The sequence below is a fragment of the Pelophylax lessonae genome, assembly GCF_965119305.1.
Source record: "Pelophylax lessonae genome assembly, chromosome: 13".
In the NCBI taxonomy this organism is placed as follows: Eukaryota; Metazoa; Chordata; class Amphibia; order Anura; family Ranidae; genus Pelophylax; species Pelophylax lessonae.
In genome coordinates this window covers 128,085,490-128,112,930 of record NC_138780.1, presented here as the reverse complement: position 1 = coordinate 128,112,930, position 27,441 = coordinate 128,085,490, and the positions used below count along the sequence as shown (strand labels likewise).

At 45.5% G+C, this 27,441-nt stretch overlaps 1 protein-coding gene across 8 annotated transcripts in view; it reads right to left on the bottom strand.

Moving 5' to 3' along the window:
- Positions 1 to 27,441, bottom strand: part of PCNX1 (pecanex 1) — a 388,730-nt gene that overhangs the window by 58,660 nt on the left and 302,629 nt on the right. For all 8 annotated transcript variants that reach the window (XM_082275578.1, XM_082275580.1, XM_082275581.1 and 5 more), the window contains 2 exons: positions 23,752 to 23,929; positions 11,354 to 11,462 (listed from right to left, as the gene is read on the bottom strand). In XM_082275578.1, the coding sequence (XP_082131704.1) occupies positions 11,354 to 11,462; positions 23,752 to 23,929 (287 nt within the window). The remainder of the gene's footprint in view (positions 1 to 11,353; positions 11,463 to 23,751; positions 23,930 to 27,441) is intronic.

Below are 27,441 nucleotides of genomic sequence, written 5' to 3'. Positions count from 1 at the left end.
AGGGCGGTAAGGGCGCGCGGACTGGAGGAGCCAGGTGCCGCACCCCCTGGATGAAATTCCGCACCAAGGATTTGGTAGCTAAAGGCTTCTGAAAGAAGATTGCTAATGCTGAAACTTGACCCTTGATGGTGCTCAAGGCTAGCTTCTGCTCAACCCCTTGTTGCAAAAAGGCCAATATTCGAGACACCGAATAGGTACGTGGAGGAAATCCTAAAGATTCGCACCACGCAATATAAGTCTTCCATGTGTGATAATAGACTTTGCTGGAAGTCGCTTTCCTTGCTTTAATAAGGGTAGGAATGACTGAAGTAGACAAACCTCTGTCCTTCAGTACTTGGGTCTCAATGGCCAGGCCATTAAAACCAGCGACTGTAAAGCACGATGGTAAATTGGTCCTTGAGACCACAGACACTCCCTGAGACGAAGTTCCCACGGAACGTCTGCGACTAACATGTCCAAGTCGGCCAGGCCGGCTTGAGGAGGCCAGCCTAGAATTTCTAGGACCACTGGCGCTGATTGGATCTGAACCAGGCGTCCCTAGAGCTATCTGGCCCCGACCATCCGAGAAAATCTGGTCGTTTTCTGTTCCCACACATTTATCAGATACCTGATAGTTATCAGGAAAGGTGATCTTTTCTGGTTGAACCTCAGGGACCGAAGTCACCCGACTAGAGGCTACTTGGCCTATCTGGTCAACCAGATCCGATTCCTGTGAGGTATCGGGACTAATCTTAGGAAAAGGTAAAGGAAAAGATCTATTCAGGGAACGGTAACTACCGCTTCCTGTGGTACTTAAATGTTGGAAGGGAAGAATCGCACCGGTAGTAGTGGTTGATGCTCGATCTAATGTCCTGAATACCGGTGAAAACGTCCCCCCACCCTGAAACCGGGTGGGGGCGCACCTTCAGGCTGTGTACTCCTTTACTTCGGGTTTGGTTGGGTTGGTCCTCTGCTTGTCCGACCAGCCCTTCTTGAACCCTCCTGGAGGAGTCTTGCCTTTCCCGCTAGTACCAGCCGGGCGCCCTTTATGGGCGGTAAAGAAAGGTCCTCGCTTGTTGCGAGGTCCCTTAGCTTTTGCAGCCTGTGGCAAAAAAGTGCTCTTGCCCCCAGTGGCATCCTTAATGATTTCATCTAGGTTGGCCCCAAATAGACGATTCCCCTGAAAAGGGAGATTGGTCAAGGTCTTTTTGGAACCTAGGTCAGCTGACCAGCATTTTAACCACAGCACACGTCTGAGGATCACTGCTAACTTAGATGCATGCCCTAATAAGGGAGTAGTGTCCAAGGCTGCGTCACAGATAAACCGTAGCCCTTGTATAATCTGTTCCATCAAATCAGATGTCTCCTGGGGAATATCTTTTCCCCTAAGATCTTGGCGTACCATTTTCGCCCATTCCGTAAGTGTCTGGGAAACTAGACCAATAACAGTTACTGGTCTAAATGCTGACCCTATCAGAGAGAAGATAGTGCGGGACTCTGCTTCTATCTTTCGATCCACCGGATCCTTAAAGGACGAAGTGTCCTCCACTGGAATAACCGTGGCTTTATTCAGCCTGGAAATAGGCGGATCCACGACTGGTGGTACCGTCCATTTCTTAATGATGGATTCCTCAAACGGATAGCGTCTAGCAATACGCTTGGAAATAGTAAAGGTACGTTTAGAATGCTCCCATTCTCCTTTAATCTGATTACCAAAACATTTAGGTACAGGAAAAGCCTTCGCCGTCTTGATGGGCTTATTAGTACCAAAAGGCATCTCTGTTTCAGTTGCCTCTGCCGGTAAAGCCTCCAGTTTTAAGGTTTCCTGCACTGCCAAAACTAGTGCGTCCACCAATGCTTCTTCCTGAATTATAGCAAGAGAAGAAGCGTCCTCCTCACTGTCTGAGGGGGTTTTACCTGGGATAACAGCCCTTGCAGAGGAACCTGCAACTGCCGTGACCATCTCTGAATCTGAGTCAGAGGTGTCAGATGGTATAGGGGTAGGCGGGGGTCGCTTCCTTGACCCCCGTCCCTGACAGGCCGCCTCCACCCGAGCCACCATAGACTCCAAAATTGCTGTAAATGACTCTATACTCTGTGCACCGGCGGGTCCCGAGGCCCCCTCGAGGGAAACAGGTGGGGGAATATGTGTGGCAGGGTCCATGATAACTCCAGTACTTCCTGGATAATATAATTCAAAAGTAAAGAAAAAAACTTTTTTTTTTTTTTCTTTTTTCTGACCCCCAGCGCCACAAAAAACCCCTTAGTGTTACCTGCTAGGGATCCCTATCGATCGAGAGAGAGAGAGAGAGATAGACCCCCAGGCTCACCACTTGATGCTCAGAGTTTAACTGCAACAGGTTACAGCGCTGTCTTGACAAACAGGAAGTCTTTTGGCTGGCTGCCCAGGAAGAAAGGAGGCGGCTCCGCCCCTCTGCACGCCTTCCGGCGCCTCCCCCAAGCTCCACGAGGTGTTTGGATCACCTCAAACATGGCCGCCCCCATGCTGGAGACACGAGGCTACGCCAAAATGGCGGCTCGTGCGATCCAGCAAAAAAAATGGCGGCGGCCTGTACTGAATAGCGGTGTGCTGCAGGGCACACAACACTCTCTCTGCATGGGGATATGGCGTGGTTGGCGGTACCGGCCCTGGCGGACCGCATGGCCGTTCGGGAGGCCTGCTAATAGCTGGAGATCTGATTTGGAAGGCAGTCTACATGTCCGTGGCTTCTGACTGGTAGGTAGCTTATACTTAACCCATAAGATTCCCAGAATGCCACAGATTACATCTTTTAAACATGTATACAATAGATTGTTAGCTCCCAAACCAAGCCTCCTGGCTTTTTGCACACATAAATTCACACTCAAAGTAGGAGGATCTGTGACATGTTATAGGATAGAAAGGACTCTTTCTTACCATACAGAGAGGGGCCCGCGTTCACCACAAAACCCGTCAGGGAAAAAGGGGGAACATACTACTCACCATACCGGAACCAGGCGGGCACCAACTCCTGACAGTACCCCTCTCCACCGGGGCGGGAGGGCTGTCGACCGATACGGACGCCGTGACTCATGGTCTTTGGCGTTTCAGCGAGACGTTTAACTCGCGGGTTCAGTCCTTTTAATGGGACTTTGTCGCGGCCGACCCAGCGCGGAGCTATGGCCTGCACGCGCTCGTAGGCTGAACTGGGGTGACCACCGGATCTCAACATCCAGCCCGTCGCCCAGTTCAGCTTTCTTGCTTGAAGATCTCACAGGAACACTGGAGAAAAAAAGCTGTCTAAAAAATCCTTTAAGAAAAAAATTCTTGCCAGGACCTAAGATCCCAGCAAGGTATCTAGGTCCTTACTCCTAACTAGACAGAAAATAACTGATTTGCTGAGGCAGAGAGAGAGAGGATATACCCTCTGGGACTGCCCCTAGGGTGTGGCCAGAGCTTTTTAATTTCCTGTCTAGTCCTGCTCCTGTGGAGGCAACATAACCCGAAGGTGGTGTATCACCGAGGACTACGTCTGTCAATGAGCGCTAGAGAAAAATGATTTGCTGTAGCAGAGAGAGAGAGGATATACCCTCTGGGACTGCCCCTAAGGTGTGGCCAGAACGTTTTCTTTCCTGTCTAGTCCTACTCCTGTAGAGGGCAGTATAACCCGAGTTGTTATTAATCAACGAGGACTACGTCTGTCAATGAGCGACAGAGAAAGTAGGATTTCAGAATATAAATCCAATGTGTCTCAAGTCGTGAGACACCCCTAATCTTGGACCAACCCCTCCAAGGGGGAACATAATGGTCTATAATCTGAAATAGAGTACCCTTGGGGTCTCTATTATGATGAATCAAATAATGTTTGGACACTATGTTTATCCTTTCCCTGGACAGTGTTGGTTATGTGCTTGTTTATTCTCACATTAAAGGCTCTAAGAGTCGGTTCACACTGGGGCGAGACGACTCTGTACTACTTCGGGGGCGACTTGTGCATTCCCATGCACCACGACTTCAGAGCGACTTGCATGGACTTCACATAATGGAAGTCTATGCAAGTCGCTCCGAGTTCGCCCCAAAGTAGTACAGGACCCCTTTTCTAAGTCGGAGCGACTTGTGTCGCTCCTATTAGAACGGGTCCTGTAGCAGTCAATGGACTGCGAGGGAGCGTGACTTGTCAGGTTGACAAGTCGCGCTAGTGTGGACCGGGTCTCATGGTACGCCCCACATATTGTTTTTGACATGGACATGTCAACAAACAAACAACATGGGTAGTAACACAAGTAGCAAAAAATGTTATGTGGTAAACGCAGCTAGTAACAGTGGACTGGAAAGATAGGAATTTTCTCCTCCTGTCACAATTGAGTTCACATACTCTGCATCTGCGACATGGATAGAAACCTTCCAAATTTGCAAAAGATTTTGTTTTGGTTGGAGGGTCCAATACCTTAGGGGCCAGTTTTCCTCTGAGCGAAGGAGCACCCCTAAAAGGTGACCCTAGGTCGCTCAGGGAGAACTGATCCCAAGACCTGATCATTCCTCAACAAATCCCAATGTCTATGGAGGATCTGTTTAATCTGCCTGTGTTGAGTGGAGAACTATGTGAATAGAGACCATTTAATAAATTCGGAATTCTCATTCCTCCTAGTAGAGCTCTCCAATAACCTAGCCCTTTCAATTTTGGAGACCTCATTGATAGTGGACTCCAAAATGTCAGATCGATATCCTTTAGCCACAAGCCTATCTTTTAAGGGGGAGCAGAGCACAGTCCACAAAGGAATGCTGACTGTGTGAAAGGACCCTAAGAGCCTTTAATGTGAGAATAAACAAGCACATTACCAACATTATCCAGGGAAAGGATAAACATAATGTGTCCAAACATTATTTGATTCATCATAATAGAGACCCCAAGGGTACTCTATTTCATATTATAGACCATTATGTTCCCCCTTGGAGGGGTGGGTCCAAGATTAGGGGTGTCTCACGACTTGAGACATATTGGATTTATATTCTGAAATCCTACTTTCCCTATGGCTTAAACATTGAGTGGGATATCAACGTTTTTATTAATACAGCTTGAAGCATGAATTTCCCTAATATATGACCATTTTTTTGCCATTTCTTTTGCGGTCATCGCGTTCTCTTTAATTTTTTTAAATAAAATGTTTTTTTAAACATTTTTATTATTTTAATATAATTCTTCTTTTTCTTCATTGTGGGTTCTCATTCATTTTAGTAAATCCACTAGTGTGTTTCCAGTTGGAACTACACTTTTTACTTAGAGATGTATTTTAATAGAGGATTTTACATCAGAGTCTGTTTGCGACAGTTCTCTTTTTTGTCCACTAGATGTCAGTCTATTTTATGCATGTTTTTACATGTATTGTTAATTGTTCTTACATCCTTTAATTAGATATTGTGGATTGATATAGCTTGTTTTAATATTGGGCGATCTCTTATATCTAGTTAGTAGTATCCCATTTGTATTTATGGCTCCGCTCTATGCAATGACATTGCGGCGAGCCAATTGGAGATGATGCGGTCTTCTATTGTACTTCCGGTTTAACCCCGAAGTGACAGACGATGGCTCCATGTGAAAACGAGGCTTGGACCGCATGCCGGCGCCATTTTGACTCGGCGATGGGCAGCTTAAAACAGGTGGGATACGATTTTACAATTAAATATTTTATATATACTGTATATACTAGAAGGCTCCACATTACATTTGGCATTTACCTCTGAAGAAATCAGTTGTGATGAAACTAGCCAGGACTCTGCCCTATGCAGCCAGGATATCGTCACAGATTGCCTGATCTGTATACCTGTATTCACTGCTTTTTTGATCCCGGATGTTTGTGGGTGTCCTTTTATCCATTTATTAAATCGTTTAAAGCGGAATTACACTATGTTTGTTTTGTCTGGGATTGTCCTTTTTATATGATCTGGAGAGAAAGAGGAGACTCGTCTCAACTTGACCCCTTGACTACAAACTTGAATATCCGGTGTTACAGCTTGAAGAATTGCAGGATATACATGAGCCTTCCTGACCCTTTTATCATAAGATAAGTCGGGTCCACATGTCCTGGTGAATGCTTAACCATTACCTCTCCTGTTGGTTTCACCTTGGATGATTTGTGTTATTTCACTTGGGACTTTATTGCTGTTTCATATATATATATATATATATATATATATATATATATATATAAATAAATATATTTCTCTTACGTCCTCTGACAGTCGCCGCCCCGTGGTATTGGCCTTCACTAATGGGTATACATGAGCCTTCCTGACCCTTTTATCATAAGATAAGTCGGGTCCACATGTCCTGGTGAGCGCTTAACCATTACCTCTCCTGTTGGTATCATATGTCCTTCTTGGATCACTCTTTTCATTTTGGATGATTGGTGTTATTTCACTTGGGAATTTATTGCTTTTTCATATTATATATATATATATATATATACATACATACATACAGTGGGTACGGAAAGTATTCAGACCCCCTTACATTTTTCACTCTGTTATATTGCAGCCATTTGCTAAAATCATTTAAGTTCATTCTTCTTCCTCATGAATGTACACATAGCACCCCATACTGACAGAAAAACACAGAATTGTTGACATTGTTGCAGATTTATTAAAAAAGAAAAACTGAAATATCACATGGTCCTAAGTATTCAGACCCTTTGCTCAGTATTTAGTAGAAGCCCCCTTTTGATCTAATACAGCCAGGAGTCTTTTTGGGAAAGATGCAACAAGTCTTTCACACCTGGATTTGGGGATCCTCTGCCATTCCTCCTTGCAGATCCTCTCCAGTTCTGTCAGGTTGGATGGTAAACGTTGGTGGACAGCCATTTTTAGGTCTCTCCAGAGATGCTCAATTGGGTTTAAGTCAGGGCTCTGGCTGGGCCATTCAAGAACAGTCACAGAGTTGTTGTGAAGCCACTCCTTCGTTATTTTAGCTGTGTGCTTAGGGTCATTGTCTTGTTGGAAGGTAAGCCTTCGGCCCAGTCTGAGGTCCAGAGCACTCTGGAGAAGGTTTTTGTCCAGGATATCCCTATACTTGGCCGCATTCATCTTTCCCTCGATTGCAACCAGTCGTCCTGTCCCTGCAGCTGAAAAACACCCCCACAGCATGATGCTGCCACCACCATGCTTCACTGTTGGGACTGTATTGGACAGGTGATGAGCAGTGCCTGGTTTTCTCCACACATACCGCTTAGAATTAAGGCCAAAAAGTTCTATTTTGGTCTCATCAGACCAGAGAATCTTATTTCTCACCATCTTGGAGTCCTTCAGGTGTTTTTTTAGCAAACTCCATGCGGGCTTTCATGTGTCTTACACTGAGGAGAGGCTTCCGTCGGGCCACTCTGCCATAAAGCCCCGACTGGTGGAGGGCTGCAGTGATGGTTGACTTTCTACAACTTTCTCCCATCTCCTGACTGCATCTCTGGAGCTCAGCCACAGTGATCTTTGGGTTCTTCTTTACCTCTCTCACCCAGGCTCTTCTCCCCCGATAGCTCAGTTTGGCCGGACGGCTAGCTCTAGAAAGAGTTCTGGTCGTCCCAAACGTCTTCCATTTGAGGATTATGGAGGCCACTGTGCTCTTAGGAACCTTAAGTGCAGCAGAAATCTTTTTGTAACCTTGGCCAGATCTGTGCCTTGCCACAATTCTGTCTCTGAGCTCTTCAGGAAGACTCAAATGAAGGTGTAGAACCATCTCAAGGATGATCAGAAGAAATGGAAAGCACCCGAGTTAAATATATGAGTGTCACAGCAAAGGGTCTAAATACTTAGGACCATGTGATATTTCAGTTTTTCTTTTTTAATAAATCTGCAACAATGTCAACAATTCTGTGTTTTTCTGTCAGTATGGGGTGCTATGTGTACATTCATGAGGAAGAAGAATGAACTTAAATGATTTTAGCAAATGGCTGCAATATAACAAAGAGTGAAAAATTTAAGGGGGTCTGAATACTTTCCGTACCCACTGTGTATATATATATATATATATATATATATATATATATATATATATATATATATATATATAAATATATGAATATATATATATATATATATATATATATATATATATATATATATGCCATTACATAGTATATTTTTTAGCGCTGCACAGTACTTTTTTCCATTTTGCTTAACACCACATGTCTGTTTTATTGTGCTAGCTGCTTTTATTTGTTTCTAGTTAGCGCAGTTCATTTATTTTCATTTTCACAATAAAGGGTGGACAACTAGGCAAACAAATTGTGCCAACATGGCCAACAAAAACAAGGGTCAACAGACCCAAATGTAAGGATCATTCGGCCCAAAGATGCATCCACAGAAAAATTAACATCCACCTAGCAGAACTTTAAAAAAGTATGGAGAGATAACCAGGTGGCAGCCTTTCATAGCTTGGGCTGCAGAGACCTGGTGTCAAAACGCCTAAGAAACTCGCACCAATCTGGTGGAAGGGACTCATGTGTTGCGGGGTGGAGACCACAAGCCAGGCACAGTGAGTGAAAACAGAGCTGATGCTGCCCTGATTGCATGATTAGGTGCAGTGCCATTTTCTTGCATGCGAATCTGGTGGAATGGGCTTCTAAAAGCACAGTAATTGATTCAAACTTAAGAGTATAAACACTAGTGATAAGATTTCCTATCCTCGTGTCCTTTGAGAGGTCCCGAGGACAGGACAAAGAAAAATGTTGTCTGCCTGATGGAGAATGCAGCTTTGACCATGTCCAGGCAATAAAGAGTTTTCTTTTGGATGCTGTGGAGCAGGACATAAGGATGGAAGGACTATGCCCTCATTGAGGTGCAAGACTGATACTACCTTAGGAAGAAGGGACGGTCTTGGGCGCAAGACAACCTTCTTTGTGAAGTTATCAGGAACCACTTCTTACAGGAGAGAGCTTTTAACTCAGAGAAACATCGGACCGATGTGACAGCAACAAAGAAAGGCTACTTTCAAGGACTTTCAAGGAAATGTCATTAAGGTAATATCCCTGATGGGTTCAAAGGGGGAGGGGTCAGAGAGAACCAACATCCCAAAGAATCACAGGGTGTTGTAATGGGGTTTAATGCGAGATACACAAAGAAAGGTCTCCTAATTATAGGAAAGAATGTGAGGTCACACCAGGCAAAGAATGATTTCATGGTATCTGGGATCTTTCAGGAAGGTTTTTTTTTCTTCCTTTTTATGCTTTCAGCAAGGATGGAACAACAGACTCAAAGAACCCTTTAAGACCTGGGCTTCCAAAGTCATGCTGTTAAAGCCTGAGACTGTGAAACAGGATGGAATAGAGGGCCTGGAGATAGCAGATATGGCCTGTTGGGAAGCGACCAGGGATCAACGAAGTCAGAGTAGGTTTGTGTAGCAGGTTCTCCTAGGCCAGTTTGTTGCAATTAGAATCACCGTTTTTCTCTCTTGCTCTATCTTCTTTGAGCAGATGAGTCACTGGAGGGAAGGCATAGATTAGCCTGAACAGCCTAAATTATCAAGGCACCCGGGGGCTAGAGGATCCTTGGTCTTGACTGCAAACAGAGGAAGTTTGATGCTGATTTTGGAGGCTAGGATGTCTACATTCGGAGTCCCACATTTTTGACATGGCAGTTTGCAAATGTCTGGGTAAAGGGCCCAATCCTGATACAGAAAGCGGCGATTTTCCAATTTTCTACTCATGAGATGTGGATTGCAGAAACCACTGGACAGTAAGCTTTCATTCATGAGATTATCTGACTGCTTCAAGACTGCATGGCTTCTGATGTTCCCTTGATGGATGATATAGGCCATTCCTTCACAGAAGAGTGATCAAATATTGAAGAGCCATCTAGCTACGCTGAGCTCCAGGATGTTGATTGGGAGCTTGGCTTCCACAGGTGACCATGTTCCCTGGACCGTGAGGAACTTTAACACTCTTCACCAGCCTGAAAGACTTGTGGCTTTGCACTTTTCAGCAATAGGGAAGGAAAGACCTATACACTGGGTGTCTTAAAACCTGGTCTTAAAATCCTGCAAGATAAGGAGCTCCTTGCTTGGCTGGACAGGAGGCATGGGTAGGTTGAGAGAAGGAGCATCCATTTTCCAGGTAAACAGGATGGTGTTGGACTGCTCTTGAATGAGATTGGGCAAATGGTACTGCCTTGAAAGAGGCTATTCTGAGGGCTAGTACTTCTTTTGGAAAATCACATTGTGGGATGTCTCTTTGACCTCAGTCCCCAGGCAGGGGCTCTCACAAAGAATTTCTGTCACTAAATAAAAAATACTGTACTATGAGGCTGCTTTGTGCCCCTCACTTTCTTTGTTTTACATAGGTTCTGGTTTCCCAAGACAGCGTGAGGAGGTAGGCTCACTTACAGTCATTAGCAGGGTTCAGTGTATAGTGATCGCTAATCCTCAGGCCCTAAACCAGTTTACACATACTGCAAATTTTGTATTATGTATGGTCATGCTCCAATACAATATTGCATCTGGTTATTTCAGTTTGACAGCCTTGTTTACAAATCTCCTTGTAGTTTGCTCATTTTTTTTTTTTTTTTATCTTTTTGCTACTATGCTTTCTTGATGCAAGACAGGCCACAGATTATGCAATTATCTTTCCTTCAACCACAGGAAGGAAAGAAAACTGTTTTTTCCGCTCAAACACAGTCCGTGCTGATGGGGGAATACCTCCTGCAGCCCTATTGTAATCTGCTAATCTCCACCAGGAGATAACCATCCATAATCCTATCGCACAGGTTCCTAGAAAAGGTTCTAAGACACTGGGTGCTGCAGCTACCACCAGCTGGAGACAATCTAATATGACAGTGTAGACGTTTACCAGCACACTACGGATCTTCAAGTTGAGTCAAAATGGCTTTATTGAAGTATGATCACATCACAAACAAGCGAGTGCAATTTTATGCCTGGCGAAGGGGTCCTGCATGACCCCAAAACGTTGCACTCACTTGTTTGTGATGTGATTATACTTAAATTAAACAGTTTGGACTCAACTTGAAAATCTGTAGTGTGCTGCCAAACATCCTCTTCACCGGTAAAATGCAATGATCACTGCTGGCGGCTTTAACTCATAATCCAAGTCTAGGAGTTCAAAGATTAGTTGATTGATAACGTACTTCCTGTGTTAGCAGATATCTGGAAGGAATGTTAAAGTGGCAGTGTTCTTGTTTATCTATAGCTTTCTATATTTAATAGAACAAAACTATGGAAAGGGTAGCAATTAATGTACCAGTGTACAACAGGTACACCAATATGTGCTCAATATATCACACTTGCAAAGACCAAAGACAGTTGTTACCATGCAGTTCTGGCATATTCATGAAAATGTGCAGACTGCTTGAAGACCAGATTAAACAAAATCTGAAATGAACAGTTATAAAAGATACGAGGTACGGCAAATGGCTGGGCGAAGGCATGGAATGCTGATCCCCATGTAATCTGCCACGGAGCAATGTACGTGTAGACAAAACGTAATTTGTAGAACAGCTCCCAAAGCTAAAGTATTAGAAAAGGAGAAAATACCATTAAAATATCAGATTGATTAGCTATTTGTTTTTTTAAAGCATTTAGAATATCATAAAATAAACATGGTTAGGCAAATTAAAGCGTATCTTCAGCAAAGGAAAAAATAAAAATAAATTGGATTTTTGACTTACCGTAAAAAATCTATTTCTCTGATGTTCATTGACGAACACAGCGCCTGATTCTTCTTAACCACTGGGTTATACTGCCCCCTAGAGTAGTAGGACATTAGGCAGGAAAAAGCTTGACTATGCCGATGGGCAGTCCCATGGGGTATACATCCACTCTCAGCTATAAGCACTTTGTTTTGTTACAAGCAGTGTCAGTAGAAAGCCAACTCCACAGAGGGGTGAGTGCTGTGTCCGTCAATGAACGTCAGAGAAATGGATTTTAAGTTAAGTTAAAAGTCCCATTTTCCCTTTCGTTCGTTGACGGACATCATTAAACCTGAGTGGAAAAAAAAAGCAGAAAAAAAATTCCCAAGGCTAACCAAAGCCAACCAGGTAACATGGAGCTCAACCCTAAACAACTGGAGCTCACCTGAAAAAAACAATACACCCTCCAAGAGGACCAGGTCCTCTAAACCAGTGGTCCTCAACCCTGGTCCTCAGGGCCCACTAACAGGCCAGGTTTGCAAGATAAATACATCCCAGGTGATATCATTTGCTGCTCAGTGATTGCAGCACTCTAGTCTGCATCTCCCCAAGGTAATACTTAAATCTGGCCTGTTAGTGGGCCCTGAGGACCGGAGTTGAGGACCACTGCTCTAAACAGCAGGCAGCAAAACCTTGCAGCCAAAAGAAGCATTCGCAGATGCCAACACATCCACTTTAAAAAAATGTTGTAAAAGTGTGCACCAACAACCAGGTGGCCACCTGGTGGCCATTGACACTTGATGATGGATGCCTAGGAGACACTAAGTGCCCTAGTAGAGTGCTACTTGACAGGGAAAGGAGGAACCAGACCCCTAAAGCAATAGGCCTGAACCACTGTCTGTCTGATTAATCTGGAAATGGTCACAGAAGAAGCGGACAACCCTTTGTGAGGTCCGTCCATGAGCACAAGTAGAGAGTCAGACTTCCTAAAACCTTCCGTAGCTGCCAGGTACACCCTAATTGCCCAGACCACATCCAAGGCATGCAAGCCAATTTCCTTAGGATGTTTGGCCTGGGACACAGGGAAGGGATGACAGACAGGGGTGAAGCACCACCTTACCTTGGTGAATCACCAATAAGGTGAACGACATAACACTGAAATCCAATTGGGAAAAGACCGCTCCAGGTGGGCTGGATGTCAGGTGCTGGTCGGATCAGTCAATCCGGAATCACATGTAGCAAAAAAAGGAAGATGACCGCACTCCGATGTAAATCAAAAATTGGAGTAAAATTTATTCCACATCAAACAAATAGGCAAACTGGAACAACACCCTGTGGATGCAGGACACAAAGGCAGACGCGTTTCACGACTTAGGGATGTCGCTTACTCATTGCCAGCTCCAACGACATAACACTGCCAGTTCCGACACCCTGCGCACAGAGTCGATAGCCACCAAAAAAAGGCCACTTTCTGGGGCAACGCAAATAGGGAAACCTCCCGAATATTTTCAAAGAGAGGATTCTGCTGAGCGAAAAACACCACATTAAGAGCCCAGGACGCTAACAGAGCCCTGAAGAAAGGTTGTCCATTGTCCAAATTAATTCATACCGGACATCCCTGAAGACGAATTGTCCAATGAGCTAGACAAAGGCTGATCGCTTGGATTTTCACAACATTTAATCGGCAGTCTGGTCTCTCTCTCACCACTAGAGACAGTGGATCCTGGTCCCATTTCACCAGAATCTCTTTAGCAGAAATCTTGGGTGGAACTGTGCAAATAGGCCACATCGAGGGTGGACACCATCAGGCCCACCACCTACATCCAAGCCCTGAGGGATGACCGTCTGCTGAACATCAGAAGCTGAAATGCCTCCAGCAATGTCTGGAGTTTTTCCAGAGGAAGAAACACGCAGGATTAGGCCAAATCCAGAGTCCGACCCAGATAGTCCAGTTTTGGTGGACAGAATCAAAGCAGACTCCTGAAGGTTCAGAATCCAACCGAACTCCCTCAGAGTTCGTAGCACAACCTCCAGTTGTCCATCAGAGCAGTCAGAGACTCTGCTAGCAAAAGAAGATTGTCCAGGTACCCCAGTACCGCGATCACCCGCTTACTCAAACAATGCCAGCATCGGGGCCAACACTTTAGTGAATACATGAGGTGCGGAGGCGAGACCAAAGGTCCACGCCACAAACCTATAATGCACCTCGCCCATGGCAAAATGGAGGAAGCGTTGGTGACTGGCACATATTAGAATGTGCATGTAGGCGTCCTTGATGTCGACAGAAGCGAAAAAAAATCCCCGATGTAGGGACGCCACTACCGTGTGGATAGACTCCACGCGGAACTTCTGTACTCGCACAAGCAGTTAAGCTCCTTGAGGTCCAGAATTGGACGTACCTTGCCTTTGTCCTGGGAACTGTAAAGAGGTTTGAGTAAAAACCCCTGAAAACGTTCAAATCGGAACCAGATCACCCCCTAAATGAACAAGGCTTGCACTACCTCAAAGAAACCAGTAAGTGATCTGGGGACAAGTGCAGGTTGGAAAAGAAGAAACTTTCCGGACGATAAGACCGAACTCAATCCCGTAGCCTGACTAAATAACTTTGTGGACCCACGTGTCCTATATCAGGGAGGTCCATGGATCCGGAAACCAGCGAAGACATCCCCGCAAGCCAGATACAGGTGAGGGTGCCCCTTCATGCAGAGGCAGCCTTGTCCGCATCTCTGGAAGAGCCCACTCACGGCTTGATAGACCAGGTCCTCTTGGAACCTCCGGTGGAGGCCCTGACTTTTGGTCCCTTGTCTTGAGACTCTGAGGGAAAAAAAAAAAAAACACCTTATGGGCCGAGGAGAATGGCCCACATCTACGATGGGGCTCCTTGCCCTTGGTAGGCTGCGGAAGAAGAGTACTCTTCCCCCCTGTGAGACCCTTAACGATGTCATCCCAGGAAGCTCCAAACAGGCAATCCCCTACAAGGGGGGAGATCAGATAAGGCCTTCTTAGAAGTGTGGTCTGCAGACCAGTATTTCAGCCAGATAATACACTGAAGGACCACTGCTAATACAGACAGCCTAAAAATCAAAGGAGCCACATCCAAAGAGGCATCACAGAAAAGCTGTAGCCCCTGGAATAACTGATCCGCCAGCTCCCCAAGACAGAGGTAAGCAGTTTCCCCTCCAGGTCCCGGACTAAAGGTTTAGCCCACTCGGTCAGAGCTTGCAACACCAGGGCAATAGTAAATACCAGCTTAAGTGCTGAACCAGCCCCAGCGAACATATGGCGCCCCAGAGCCTCCGCCCTCCAATCAGCTGATTTTTAAAGGCCGGGGACTCCTCCACCGGAATAAAGGTAGCTTTATTTAACCTGGAACCGACGAGTCCACTACAAGTGGGACTGTCCACCTCTAACCACTTCTGGACCAGAAGGATTTGCCCCCTTAATGATCAGGCCATTTTTTGCGATTCTGCATTGTGTTATTTTAAACGGAAAATTGCGCGGTCGTGTGACCCTGTACAGAAATAAAATTAATTTATTTTTTTCCCCCCATACATAGAGCTTTCTTTTGGTGGTATTTGATCACATGTGCGATTTTTATTTTTTGCACTATAAACAAAAAAAAAAAAAAAAAAAAAAACAAAATAAAATTCACATTCTGCTATAGAACACTTGCAAAAATTAAAAATCAAAAAGTTTCATCCTTTTAGGCCATATTGTATTCTGCTACATATTTTTGGTTAAAAAAAAAAAAATCACAAGCGCATTTTAAATGGTTTACGCAAAAGTTATCGCGTCTACAAACTAGGGGAAAGATTTATGTAATTTTTAACTTTTTTTTTTACTAGTAATGGCCGCAATCTGCGATTTTTAGCGGGACTGACATTGCGGCGGACAGATCGGACCCCTGACATTTTTGGGGGGGATCAGTGACATTCCTACAGTAATTAGCAGACATGAGAGTAAGTCACACATGTGCAAGTCACAAGCAAGTCTCAAGTCTTAACCTTCAAGTCTCAAGCAAGTCCCAAGTTACTGTGGCGAAAAGCAAGCATGTCAAGTCGAATCCCTGCTAGAAGTCAAGCAAGTCAAGTCACAAATCAAGTAAAAATACTGATACCCCAATTTTCACCTTTAAATCAGTTAAAAGTTAGTGGTCAGGAAAGGTTTTGTTTTATTTTCAACATTAACAAAACTGCTTAGTGCTTTTTTCTTAGCATATTAAAGAAACACTTTGAATGCCCAAACAGCTCAAAATCCTTCCTCCGGTCATGTTTCAACACCACAGTCACTAAAAACATGTTAAGTATTTCCATTGTTAAACAGCCAGTGTCCTAAAAAAATCAGACGTGACTGTGGTGTCAGAAACATAACAGGCACATTCATTTTGCTTTAACACATCTTGAGAAAATGCAAATATTTATTAACTTAAAAAAGTAAAGTCATTTCGAGTCATATGTCTCAAGTCAAAGTCAAGTCTCAAGTCATGAATACCAAGTCAAAGTCAAGTCTTTTATTAAATTTTAGTCAAGCAAGTCTCAAGTCCTCAAACTGGTGACTTAAAGTGTGACTCAAGTCAAGTCATGTGACTTGAGTCCCCCACCTCTGGTAATTAGTGCTAAAAATATGCACTGTTACTGTAATAATGACATTAGCAGGGAAGGGGTTAAGCTAGTGGGTGATCAAAGGGTAAAATGTGAGCTTAGGGGAGTGTTTACTGTAGGGGGAGGGGCTTGTGAAATGACCATAGAGACCTGTGATCCTATATAGAAAGATCACAGGTGTTCTGTCATCATTTCAGAGAGAAGAATGGTCAGCTGTGTTTACAACAGCTGATCGTCCTCTCTCAGCGAGGAGTAATCGCGGGTGCCTGGCGGCAATTGCGGGTGCCCGACGGCAATCACGGCCGCCAGTCCCATGTATCGGCATCCCCACTGCCTAGTAGGCGTAGGGCTACGTCAGTTCATGCAGGAGGGCCAGCCTGCTGCAGTAAATGTGTGGCGGGTGGTCTGAAAGCTGTTAAACGCAGTTAATCCTCATAGGGGGACTGCAAACAAAACGCGCTTAGAAACCACTGCGTTTTGGACAACCCCACTCTTTTGCGACAATGTTGTCAAAGTAAGCAGAAAAGTGAACACCCTTGCTGCTTTTTTTAGCCGGATCCGACCGAGTGAAGCGCGTACCCGTGGATGCTAAACTATCCGCTCCCCCAGCCCAATAACTGCCACAGGGAGCCCAGAGGACATCCCTGCCCCAGTCACCAACCTCCAGGGTGGCAGGGAACCCTGCTCAACCCCCCGTTGCGCACCAGGAAAAACACGGTCAGCAGCAACTCCAATCAGCCCCCCTTAAGAGCATGCAAGAGAACCACAGGGACCACTGTAATTTCAGAGGGGCGGGGGAGCAATGTCGTGGCCAATGTAGCACAGAGCTGCAGCCTTCACGTGCTTGCTGGCCAGACTGGGGGGACCCTCTGGATCTAAATTATCCTGTCCGTCATCCAGTACGGCAATTAATTGTAGATTCTCACAGGAACAAAAAGACAGGAAAAAATTCCATTTGAAAAGAAAAAATTGCAAGGACCAGAGATCCCAGCAAGGAACTAGGTCCTTACTCCTGGCTAGGCAGAAAAAAAAAAACTGAGTGCCTATAGCTGAGAGTGGGTGTATAACCCCCTGGGACTGCCCATAGGTGTAGTCTAGTTGTTTCCTGCCTAGTGTCCTACTCCTGTTGGGGGCAGTATAACCCAATGGTTAAGAAGAATCAGGAACTGTGCCCGTTAATGAAAGAGAAATGTGATTTTTGTCTTACTGTAAAATCCATTTCTCTGATGTTCATTGATAGACACAGCTCCTGATCTTCTTAACCATTTGGGTTATACTGCCCCCTACAGAAGTAGGACACTAGGCAGAAAAAATACTTGACTATGCATATAGTCTGTCCCAAGGGGTATACTCCCACTCTCAGCTATTTTATTAGCAGTGTCAGAAGAAATCGACCTCCACAGAGGGGTGGGTGCTGTGTCTGTCAATGAACATCAGTGAAATTGATTTTATGGTAAGACAAAAATGCCATTTTCTCTGTCCTTCATTGACGGACACAGCTCCTGATCTTCTTAACCACTTAAGCCCCGGAAGATTTTTCCCCCATTCCGACCAGGGGTTTTTTTGCGATTCGGCACTGCGTGACTTTAACGGACAATTGAGCGGTCGTGCGACGCTGTACCTAAACGAATTGGACGTCCTTTTTTTCCCACAAACAGAGCTTTCTTTCGGTGGTATTTGATCACCTGTGCGATTTTTTGATCATGCGCTATAAACTTATAATTTTGCAAAAATAACAATATTTTTCACATTTTTTTATATGAAATTCCCCCAAAAAACATTTTCGGCCAATTTGTTTTATGCTACATATGTTAAAAAAAAAAAAAAAAAACACGCAAAAAGCATTTTGATTGGTTTGCGCAAAAGTTATCGCGTTTACTAACAAAGGGAAAGATTGTCATTTTTGTGGTTTTTTTTTTTTTAAACGCGTAATGGCGGCGATCTGCGATTTTTTTTGCGGTACTGCGACATTGCGGCGGACAGATCGGACCCTTGACTGACATTTTTTACACTTTTGGGGTTACCAGTGACATTTCTACAGTAATCAGTGCTATACATATGCACTGTTACTGTGAAATTACACTGGCAGTGAATGGGTTAACTTTTTTTTTTTTTTAGAGGGAGGGGTTGTGTGTGTCCCTAGGGGCGTGATTCTAACTGTGATTGGCTGTGGCTTGAGGTGTAGGAACAGTGATCAACGGTCCTACATAGTAGAACCGTATAATCACTATTCCTACAAAGGGGAGAATGACAGGCGGCTTGTTTACATCAGCCGCCTGCCTTTCTCCCTCTGCACCTGACGATCGCTGAGTGACCGGCGGACATCGGGTCCGCCGGTCACACGCGCGGGGGGGTCCGGGAGCGCGCCTCCAGGGGCGCTCGCTCCCTAGACCCTCACAGGCTAGCGACGTAGTACTACGTCGCTCTGCCTGTGAGGGGCTGACCGCCGCAGTAAATAGTCTTGCGGCAGTCGGCAAGCGGTTAACAATTGGGACGTCCCAAAGCAGTGTTAAACATGAAAAGTGGGAACAGCAGAAAAAAATTCCCCAAGGCTAAACAATAGCCAACCAGATAACATTAAGCTCAACAAAGAACTGGAGTTCACATGAAAAAACAATACACCCCCAAAGACGACCAGGTTCTCCAAACCGCAGCCTGCAGATCAGGGACCCTCTTGTACCCTCCCTCAGCCAGATCATGTCTATAGACTGTGTATTCTTGCCCATTTGACTGGAATCTCTCTTTGCAGAGATCTCGTGTGGAACTGTGCAAATGGAACCTTTTCAAAGGCAGACACCATTAGGTCCAGCATCCACATGCAAGTCCGAAGGGATGACCGTCTGCTGGACAATAGAAGTTGAATTGCTTCCTGCAGTTTCTAGAGTTTTTCAGGATGGAACACTCTGGCTAAGGCAGAGTCAGGTCCAGAATGGTGAACGGAACCAGAGCAGACTTCTGAATGTTCAGGATCCAACCAAAACTACCTCAGAGTAATCTCCAAGTTGTCCACCAGAGCAGTCGGAGAACCCGCTCGCAGAAGATCGTTCAGATACCCCAGTACCACAATCCCCCACTGACGCAACAATGCCAGCACAGGACGCCAACACTTTTGTGAAGACCCGAGGAGCAGAGGCGAGAGCAAAGGGTAACACCACAACAACACTGCTCCTCTCCCACGGCATGCGGAGGAAGCGCTGGTGACCGACACATATTGGAATGTGAAGGTAAGCATCCTTGATGTCGAAAGAAGCAAGAAGATTCCCCCTGATGCAGGGATGCCACTACCATGCGAATAGACTCCATTCGGAACTTCTGCACCTGCACAAAGCAGTTTAGCGTCTTGAGGTGCAGAATTGGATGCACCTTGCCCTCCTTCCTAGGGACTCTGAACAGGTTTGAATAAAACCCCTGAAAACGTTTCAAAGTTGAAACCGGGGACAATCACCCCTTGGCTCAGCAAGTCTTGCACTGCCCAAAGACCCCGTAAGTCAGAGGTGTCAAACACAAGGCCCGCGGGCCGAATGCGGCCCCCCAGGCCATTTCATGGGACCCTCGCACCTCTCCTGCAGCACCCCTCCTCTCTGCCCCCATCTCGTTTCTGTAGTGGGCAGCAGACCGGACAGAACTCCTTTGCCCGATCCTGAACTCCTCTGTGCAGCTGCAGAAAGACTAGTCTTTGACCCAACCCCCCCCCCCCTTCTCAGCGGCCTGCAGCAAAGAGGAGAGCAGAACTTCTCCTACAGATCCTGCACCTCTCTGTGCAGCCGCAACACTACCTTGCCTTTGCCTCCCCATTCAGCAGACTCTGGAAACTGACTCCAACCCTCCTTTGGTTCTCCTCCAGACCCTGTACTTCTTCCCAGATTAACCCGCATCTTCTTCCTGGCAGCAGCACAAGGTAAGGAGGTGCACTGTGATGTAAGGAAGGGAGGGTGACTCTTGACTTCTGATGGTGTGGGGGTTCTTGACATCTCATGTAAGGGTGTAAGGGGGCATGGGGTGCTCTGGACATCTAATCCTACAGATATAACCGGCCACTCTAAAGGGCAATCATAACGCCAATGCGGCCCGTGATGAAATTGAGTTTGACACCCCTGCCATAAGTGGTCTGGGGACAGGCGCAAGTTGAAAGGAAAAAACCTTTCTGGAGGGTAAGAATAAAACTTGATCTTGTAACCAGACTGTATGACTTTGTGGACCCACTTGTCCTGTACCAGGGAGGTCCATGGGTCCAGAAACCAGCAAAGACATCCCCCCACCCCACATACGCATGAGGGCGCCCCTTCATGCTGCCTGCAGGTCTGGAGAAGCAAGCTCTCGGCTTGCCAGACCAGGTTCGTTTGGATTCCCCGGAGGAAGCCCTGAAGGGTTTTGATTCCTTGTCTTGAGACCCTGAGGGATGAAAAAAAAACTTCTTATGAGCTGAGAAGGATGGACCAAGTCTATGATGGTGCTCCTTGCCCTTACTAGCCTGTGGAAGAAAGGTACTCTTGCCCACTGGGAGACCCTTAATGCCATCTAGGGAAGCTCCAAACAGGCAATCCCCTAGGAAGGGGAGATCAGATAGGGCCTTATTAGAAGTCTGGTCCGCTAACCAGCATTTAAGCCAAATAACACGCCAAAGGACCACTGCTGAGAAAGACAGCCCAGCAATCAGAGGAGCCGCATCCAAAGAGGCATCACAGGCAAACTGCAGTCACTGGACCACCCGGTACACCAGCTCAGCAAAGGAAGGGGTAAGCTGTTCCCAATCCAGGTCCCGGCGTAAAAGCTTGGCCCACTCGGTCAGAGTTTGCAACACCAGGACAATAGTAAAAACCGGCCTAAGTGCCGAACCAGCCACAGTGTACATATGGCGGGCCACAGTGTACATATGGCGGGTCACAGTCTCCACGTTTCTTTCAGCCAGGTCCTTAAGGGCCAGGGACTCCTCAACCGGAATCATGGTTGCCTTGTTTAACCTAGAAATTGGAAAGTCCAAAAAGGTGAGACAGTCCACTTAAGCAGGGAGTCTTGATAAGGGTGCCACATAGCAAAACGCTTAAGGACCACAAGGGAGCATTTTGGACTACTCCTGTTCAGCGACAATTTTGTCAAAGTAAGCGGGAAAGGGGAACACCCTTGCCACTCTGGAGGGCTTGCGGGTGCCAAAAGGGACCAACACCTCAGATGCGGCAGCAGCGGCATCCTCCATTTTTAAAGACTCACGCACAAATACAATCAGTGCAGCATCCACCAGCGCCTTTTCATGTGAGGCTACAGGAGCAGAGGAATCATCCTCACTATCTGAGAAATCAGGGTGCGTGGACCTGAGTCGCCCAAGCAGGGTGACTCGCGTCTGCAGCGGCCGTAACAGATTCAGGATCTGAGGAGACAGATGAGGCAGGTGAAGGCGGAGTATGCTTTTTGCTAGCCCGTTTCCCCAGGACCAAATCCACCTTGGACACCAAAGACTCCAGGATCGCCCTTAGTGCAGTAAGGGATTGTTGGGAAATCACCGCCCATATATGCTTCACAGTCATGGCCGCCGCTATTAGCAATGAGGAACCACTAGAAAATGGCCGCTGAGGCCACACAAACCTGGCTGCCGAATATACAGCACACAGGCTACAAGAAAAGGGTGGCCTCCGCGTGGCTCCTGAGGCCCAGGAGGGGTCCCAAGAGCCCCGAAAATTACACCAGCAGGAAGGGGGGCCCTGGTAGGAGCCCCTACCAGATACAGCCCCCTCACAAAAGCTGATCGCCAAGTCGCCGGCCTCCCCAACCGCCAGCTCAGCACCCCAAACCGACCTGGTATGGCCACTCCCCAGGGTAAGCAGATGAGGGGCGAAGTGTCCGCAGGGATCACCAAGAGAGGGGGGACACTGCATAAGACGTTGGAGAACCCGGAGTTCAGAACGTCCCAGGGAGAGGCCCACGTCCACCCCAAAACAATCTAGGGGGAGAGGGACAGCTACTTACCATACCAAGAATAGGGTGGGCACCACTCCAGACAGAACTTTCTCTCCATCAAAATGGGGGGGCTGTCAGCCAGGAGGAACGCTGCGACTCAGGCCGAGGCGAGGTTGTATGCGACCTTGCAGGACGTTTAACTCGCAGGCCAGCCCCCATCCAGTGGGGCTATGTCGCAGACGACCTAGCATGGAGCTGCGGCCTGAGTGCGCTGGCGAGACTAGGGTGACCACTGGATTTTAAAAAATATCAAGCCCATCGCCCATTCCAGCAGTTGATTGAAGAGTCTCACAGGAAAAAATAGAAAAAAACATTAAAAAGGAAAAAAACTGCAAGGACAGAAGATCCCAGCAGGGAACTAGGTCCTTACTCCTGACTAGCCAGAACAAAAACTGAGTGCCTATAGCAGAGAGTGGGAGTAAAGCCCCTGGGACTGCTCATAGGCGAAGTCTAGCTTTTTTTTCTGCATAGTGTCCTACTCCTGTAGGGGATAGTATAACCCAATGGTTAAGAAGATCAGAAACCGTGTCCGTCAATGAATGATAGAGAAACTTTATTTTTTCATGTCAGAAGCATATCAGTTTAGTATCTTAAAATTGCATGGTAATCAAAAGGGCATTTAAAACTAAATGGCAGAGCATCAAGAAAGTGCCTCTAAGTTTATATTCTTTAGGAATGGAAAGGTTCATTTAAAAATCTATTTCAGGGTAGCCTTCAGTCTTCACTGTTCCATTTAAAGTGGGAGTAAACTCCAATGTATGGTTTTTAAATATAGGTAAGCCTACAATAAGGCTTACCTATGGACACTGTAAATATGAAGTGCATGTTTAGGAGAAATTTACTTTAAATGCAGCCGGTGATGTCACTGACGCATGCGCTTTAAAGGAACAGCATAACTATGCCATTACTTCAGAGCCGTGCCGTATACAGTGACTCCCGCGCTGACGTCATTGCCGGGTTGGCCAATCAGATAGCCGAAGCCCGAGAACCCGGATAGACGACCGGGTGAGTATGGTACCGCTGGAGGGCTTCATTTTCAGGCAAGTGCCATAATATGCTAGTATGTGATGCAAAGTTAATGACACCCCCAGATTAGTTTGCATATCGCAGTGTGAACTATCAATTCGGACAGGAATCGGATCGCATAGGTGTGAACACCCATACAATCAGATTTTGGTGCAGACCAAAAAAAAGTGTCCTGCACGACCTTTGTCCGAATGCGATACGAATTCAGCCATACACTATGTATGGCTGAATTTGCATTGCACAGACGTCGCATACAATTTGCAGAGCCTTGCAAATCACATGCGATGTCTGACATCTCTATAGTGTGAACTGGCAATTAAGATTGGAAATTAGGAGCTCTTCTATGGGAATGATGAACATATTTAAATATCAGGTACATCAGGACCTTAGGGCTTAGCCAAGTAGCTGATTTGTAAAATAAATTAATTAGTAAAAGGGAAACCTTTCTAACGTGTTTACTTACATAAGCACTAAACCACTAACAGTGAAATAAGCACCCTTTAATTCTAGCACACATATACATGACTGTGCTTATTAAAACATTTGTAATATCTTACGAAAGGAATATTACAGGTGGTCATACAATACCTTGCTGAAAAGTATTGACATAAAGAATAGGTCCAGCAGAAGTTTCTCTGAGCAGTCCTTATAATCAAATGTAAAGAAGAGTACAGTGAAGATGAATGTGGCATACTGGCAGGTGGGGCTGCTATATGAAGACCTTAGAAGCTTCATTCCTGCAATGGTGATCAGCAATGCACCAACCCTGTCAATACAAGTCAATGGGTTAAATTTTACCTTGTAAATGTAACATTATTGCAAAGCTCCAGTTTTATTTTCAAGTTAAAGTGGAATGTCATTTTCTCAAACAACATTGAGTATTTTAATCCTTACATTGCTGGCATTAATAAATATATAGTATATAATATTTACATGTTTTACATTTTTTTCATGTTTCTTCAGTTACTTCCTGGTTTCTTGGCCAGGCAGATATCTTCATACATCCCAGGAGCCTTCTGGAGGGGAGGAGGAGTTTTCTTAGATAAGCACACACCCCAGTCTGTGTGCCTGAGCTAAGGGCAGATAGATTCCAGGAAGTAGATGCCACAACCAGAAATGCTAGAGAATTTTTTTTCAAAGTGATATCTCAGCAAAAAAAAAACATGGAGACATGGATGAGTGGAAGTTTGCTTTGAATATTAAAAATGAAAGAAATAGCATTTTTGCTTTGTGGTGCTCAGATGCAGTGTAGTTCCACTTCAGGTTTCCCACATACGCAAAACGGCAAGTGCATGCAAGATCTACCTGTATACTAACTGCTACAGGACAAAGTATAGGTGAACTTTTTACATACAAGTCTTTATTACCCAACCTGCCAATATTATCTAAATATAGCTCCCATTTAAGTTTGGCCAGGGCCTGACAATATTAACCACTTAAGCCCCGGAAGATTTTACCCCCTTCCTGACCAGGGCCTATTTTGCGATTCGGCACTGCGTGACTTTAACGGACAATTGCGCGGTCGTGCGACGCTGTACCTAAACGAATTTGACGTCCTTTTTTTCCCCACAAACAGAGCTTTCTTTTGATGGTATTTGATCACCTGTGCGATTTTTTGATCATGCGATATAAACAAGAAAAGTGCATCAATTTTGCAAAAATAGCAATATTTTATTTTATATGAAATTCCCAAAAAAAAAAAAAATGTAAAAATCAAATTTTTTTAACATTTTAGGCCAATTTATTTTATGCTACATATTTTTGGTAAAAAAAAAAAAAAACGCAAAAAGCGTATTTTGATTGGTTTGCGCAAGTTATTGCGTTTACTAAGGGAAAGATTTTTGTCATTTTTGTTGTTTTTTTTTTTTTAACGCGTAATGGCGGCGATCTGCGATTTTTTTGCGGGACTGCGACATTGGGGCTGACAGATCGGACCCTTGACTGACATTTTTGACACTTTTGGGGTTACCAGTGACATTACTACAGTAATCAGTGCTATACATATGCACTGTTACTGTAAAATGACACTGGTAGTGAAGGGGTTAATTTTATTTGAGAGGGAGGGGTGGTGTGTGTCCCTAGGGGTGTGGCTTGAGGTGTAGGAACAGTGATCAACGGTCCTACATAGTAGAACCGTATGATCACTGTTCTTACACAAGGGAGAATGACAGGCGGCTTGTTTACATCAGCCGTCTGCCTTTCTCCCGATGTCACGGACGCGCGGGGGGGTCCACGATCGAGCGGGAGCGCGCCTCCGGCGGCGCGCGCTCGCTCCCCAGAGCCTCACAGGTTAGAGACGTACCCATACGTCACTTTGCCTGTGAGGGGCTGACCGCTGCAGTATATGTACTTGTGGCGGTCGGCAAGTGGTTAACAGACTGTGACTAAGTTTCTCTGCAGCAGTGGGCTACTCCCTTATTCTTAACCTTGCACCTGTGTATGGCACTTTCACAAAATATTAAAATTTAATGAAGGTCTTTAACAAGTGAATGGATGAAATTTAAAGACCAGATACCATTATTTTAAGTGGAACCAAAGGAAGGATACTTACCATCCCAACACTCCCTTGCCGGTGCCAGCATCTTTTACTGTGTGCCAAGTTTCGGCCATCTTCATTACAATCAGTCCAGCAGCTGTAAGCTGAGCTACTCATGCACAACTCAGTTTACAGTCTGAGGATCACTGTGAGAAGGCAGATAGGTATGTTTTATTGCAGAAGAGAATGGCATATCTCTTCTGCAAAAAAAAATGTCTGCCTGCTAAGTATCAGAGAACTTTAGTTCTGCTTTACATAGGTATTCTGTGAGCAGCCAAGGGGTTAAGAGCATGGTGAATAGTGTACTGCAAAGAAAACTAGAGATGAAGCCTTGACAGCCTTAAACACCTTTTAACCTCAGGAAAGCTAGGCAGATGTGCTGGATAAGAAGTTTATTTATAAGTAAAGAGGACTTGTAGGGGGATGGCAGAAACTTGGTTTCAGCTAGCCCTCATGTCATCAGCTTCTAAAAACTATGCCTTAAATTCAAGGCAAAAAAAAATAGTTGGCAGTCTGACACAGACAGCCTGATATAAAAACAGGGTCAATATTAAAACCTTGTTTTTTTTCCACAAAGATACTAAATGTAATAGTCCATTCATATGATCCAAAAGCAACAAAACAGAAATGTTAAAAAGGTTGTTCATTTGGATGGTATTTTTTTGACCTAAAGCAGGGTAGGCAACCCTTGAAAGATCTACCTGAACAACATGGAAAAGATCAAACATAACCAGGGTGCAGCATTCTTTTCCCCCTTCTACAGAAAATTATTAGCAGGTCCCAATAAAATTTAAGGACAGCATGAGGAAGAAGAGGTGCAGTAGTCTATTGTAGATAAAGTTTTTTCACGGAGTGCGGTACACGGAAGCTGCTGTGACAGGTCTACCTATTTTGGCACGCTGATCCATGGCAGCCTTCTTCTCTCATCCATCCCACGTCACTCACAAGCTTCTGGGATGGACAGGCAAGAGGGGCCAATGAGTATCAGCATAGTATGTTAAGGAATGTTTGGAGAGTCTGCAAACCCCCCCCCCCTCTTCCCCTAACTATCCAGCCTAAAGTAAGTCAAAGCCTACAGTGAACCATAGGCATGCAGGGGCTTTCCTGGCCCTACAGCACGCCCCTAGCACACATGCAGTAGCAAGGCAGGTGATGTCTCCATCATCTAGGATTGGCTGCCTGCTTTGACCACTTCCCAGGCTAAATCTCTGGGTAGCCTTTAGCAATTAAATCTTCTGGTACAGCCAAACAGTTGAATCCTCAGAAGTGGGATAAAATGTGAAGTTTAAATTATGCCAGAATATCATACAATGTCAATAAACTCCTGGGAAGAGAAAGGTTATGATTTTTTAAAGGTATGATTAAGGGTCAGGGCCGGCGCAACCACCAGGTGGACCAAGCGGCCACTTGGGGCGGGCAGGTCCGCAGCCGGGGATGGGGCGGAAAAATTAACTTTTTTTTTTTTAATACTTTATTATCCGGAGTTGCCACCGCCCGCCCGTGTGGATCGTTTTAAGTTATTAGCCCCGAGTGTCAAGCAGCGCTGCAGCCAGAAGACGACGGAGGGGGGTGGAGGCGGAGCCAATAGCCTAGGCGGCAAGGAGAGGAAAGGAATTTGAAATCCTCCTCCGCTCCGAGAACCTCTTCTGCTGTCACATGACGAGAGGAGGAGGATTTCAAATTCCTCTCCTTGCCGCCTAGGCTAGCATTGGCTCTGCCTCCAGCCCAAGAATGTGAGTGCC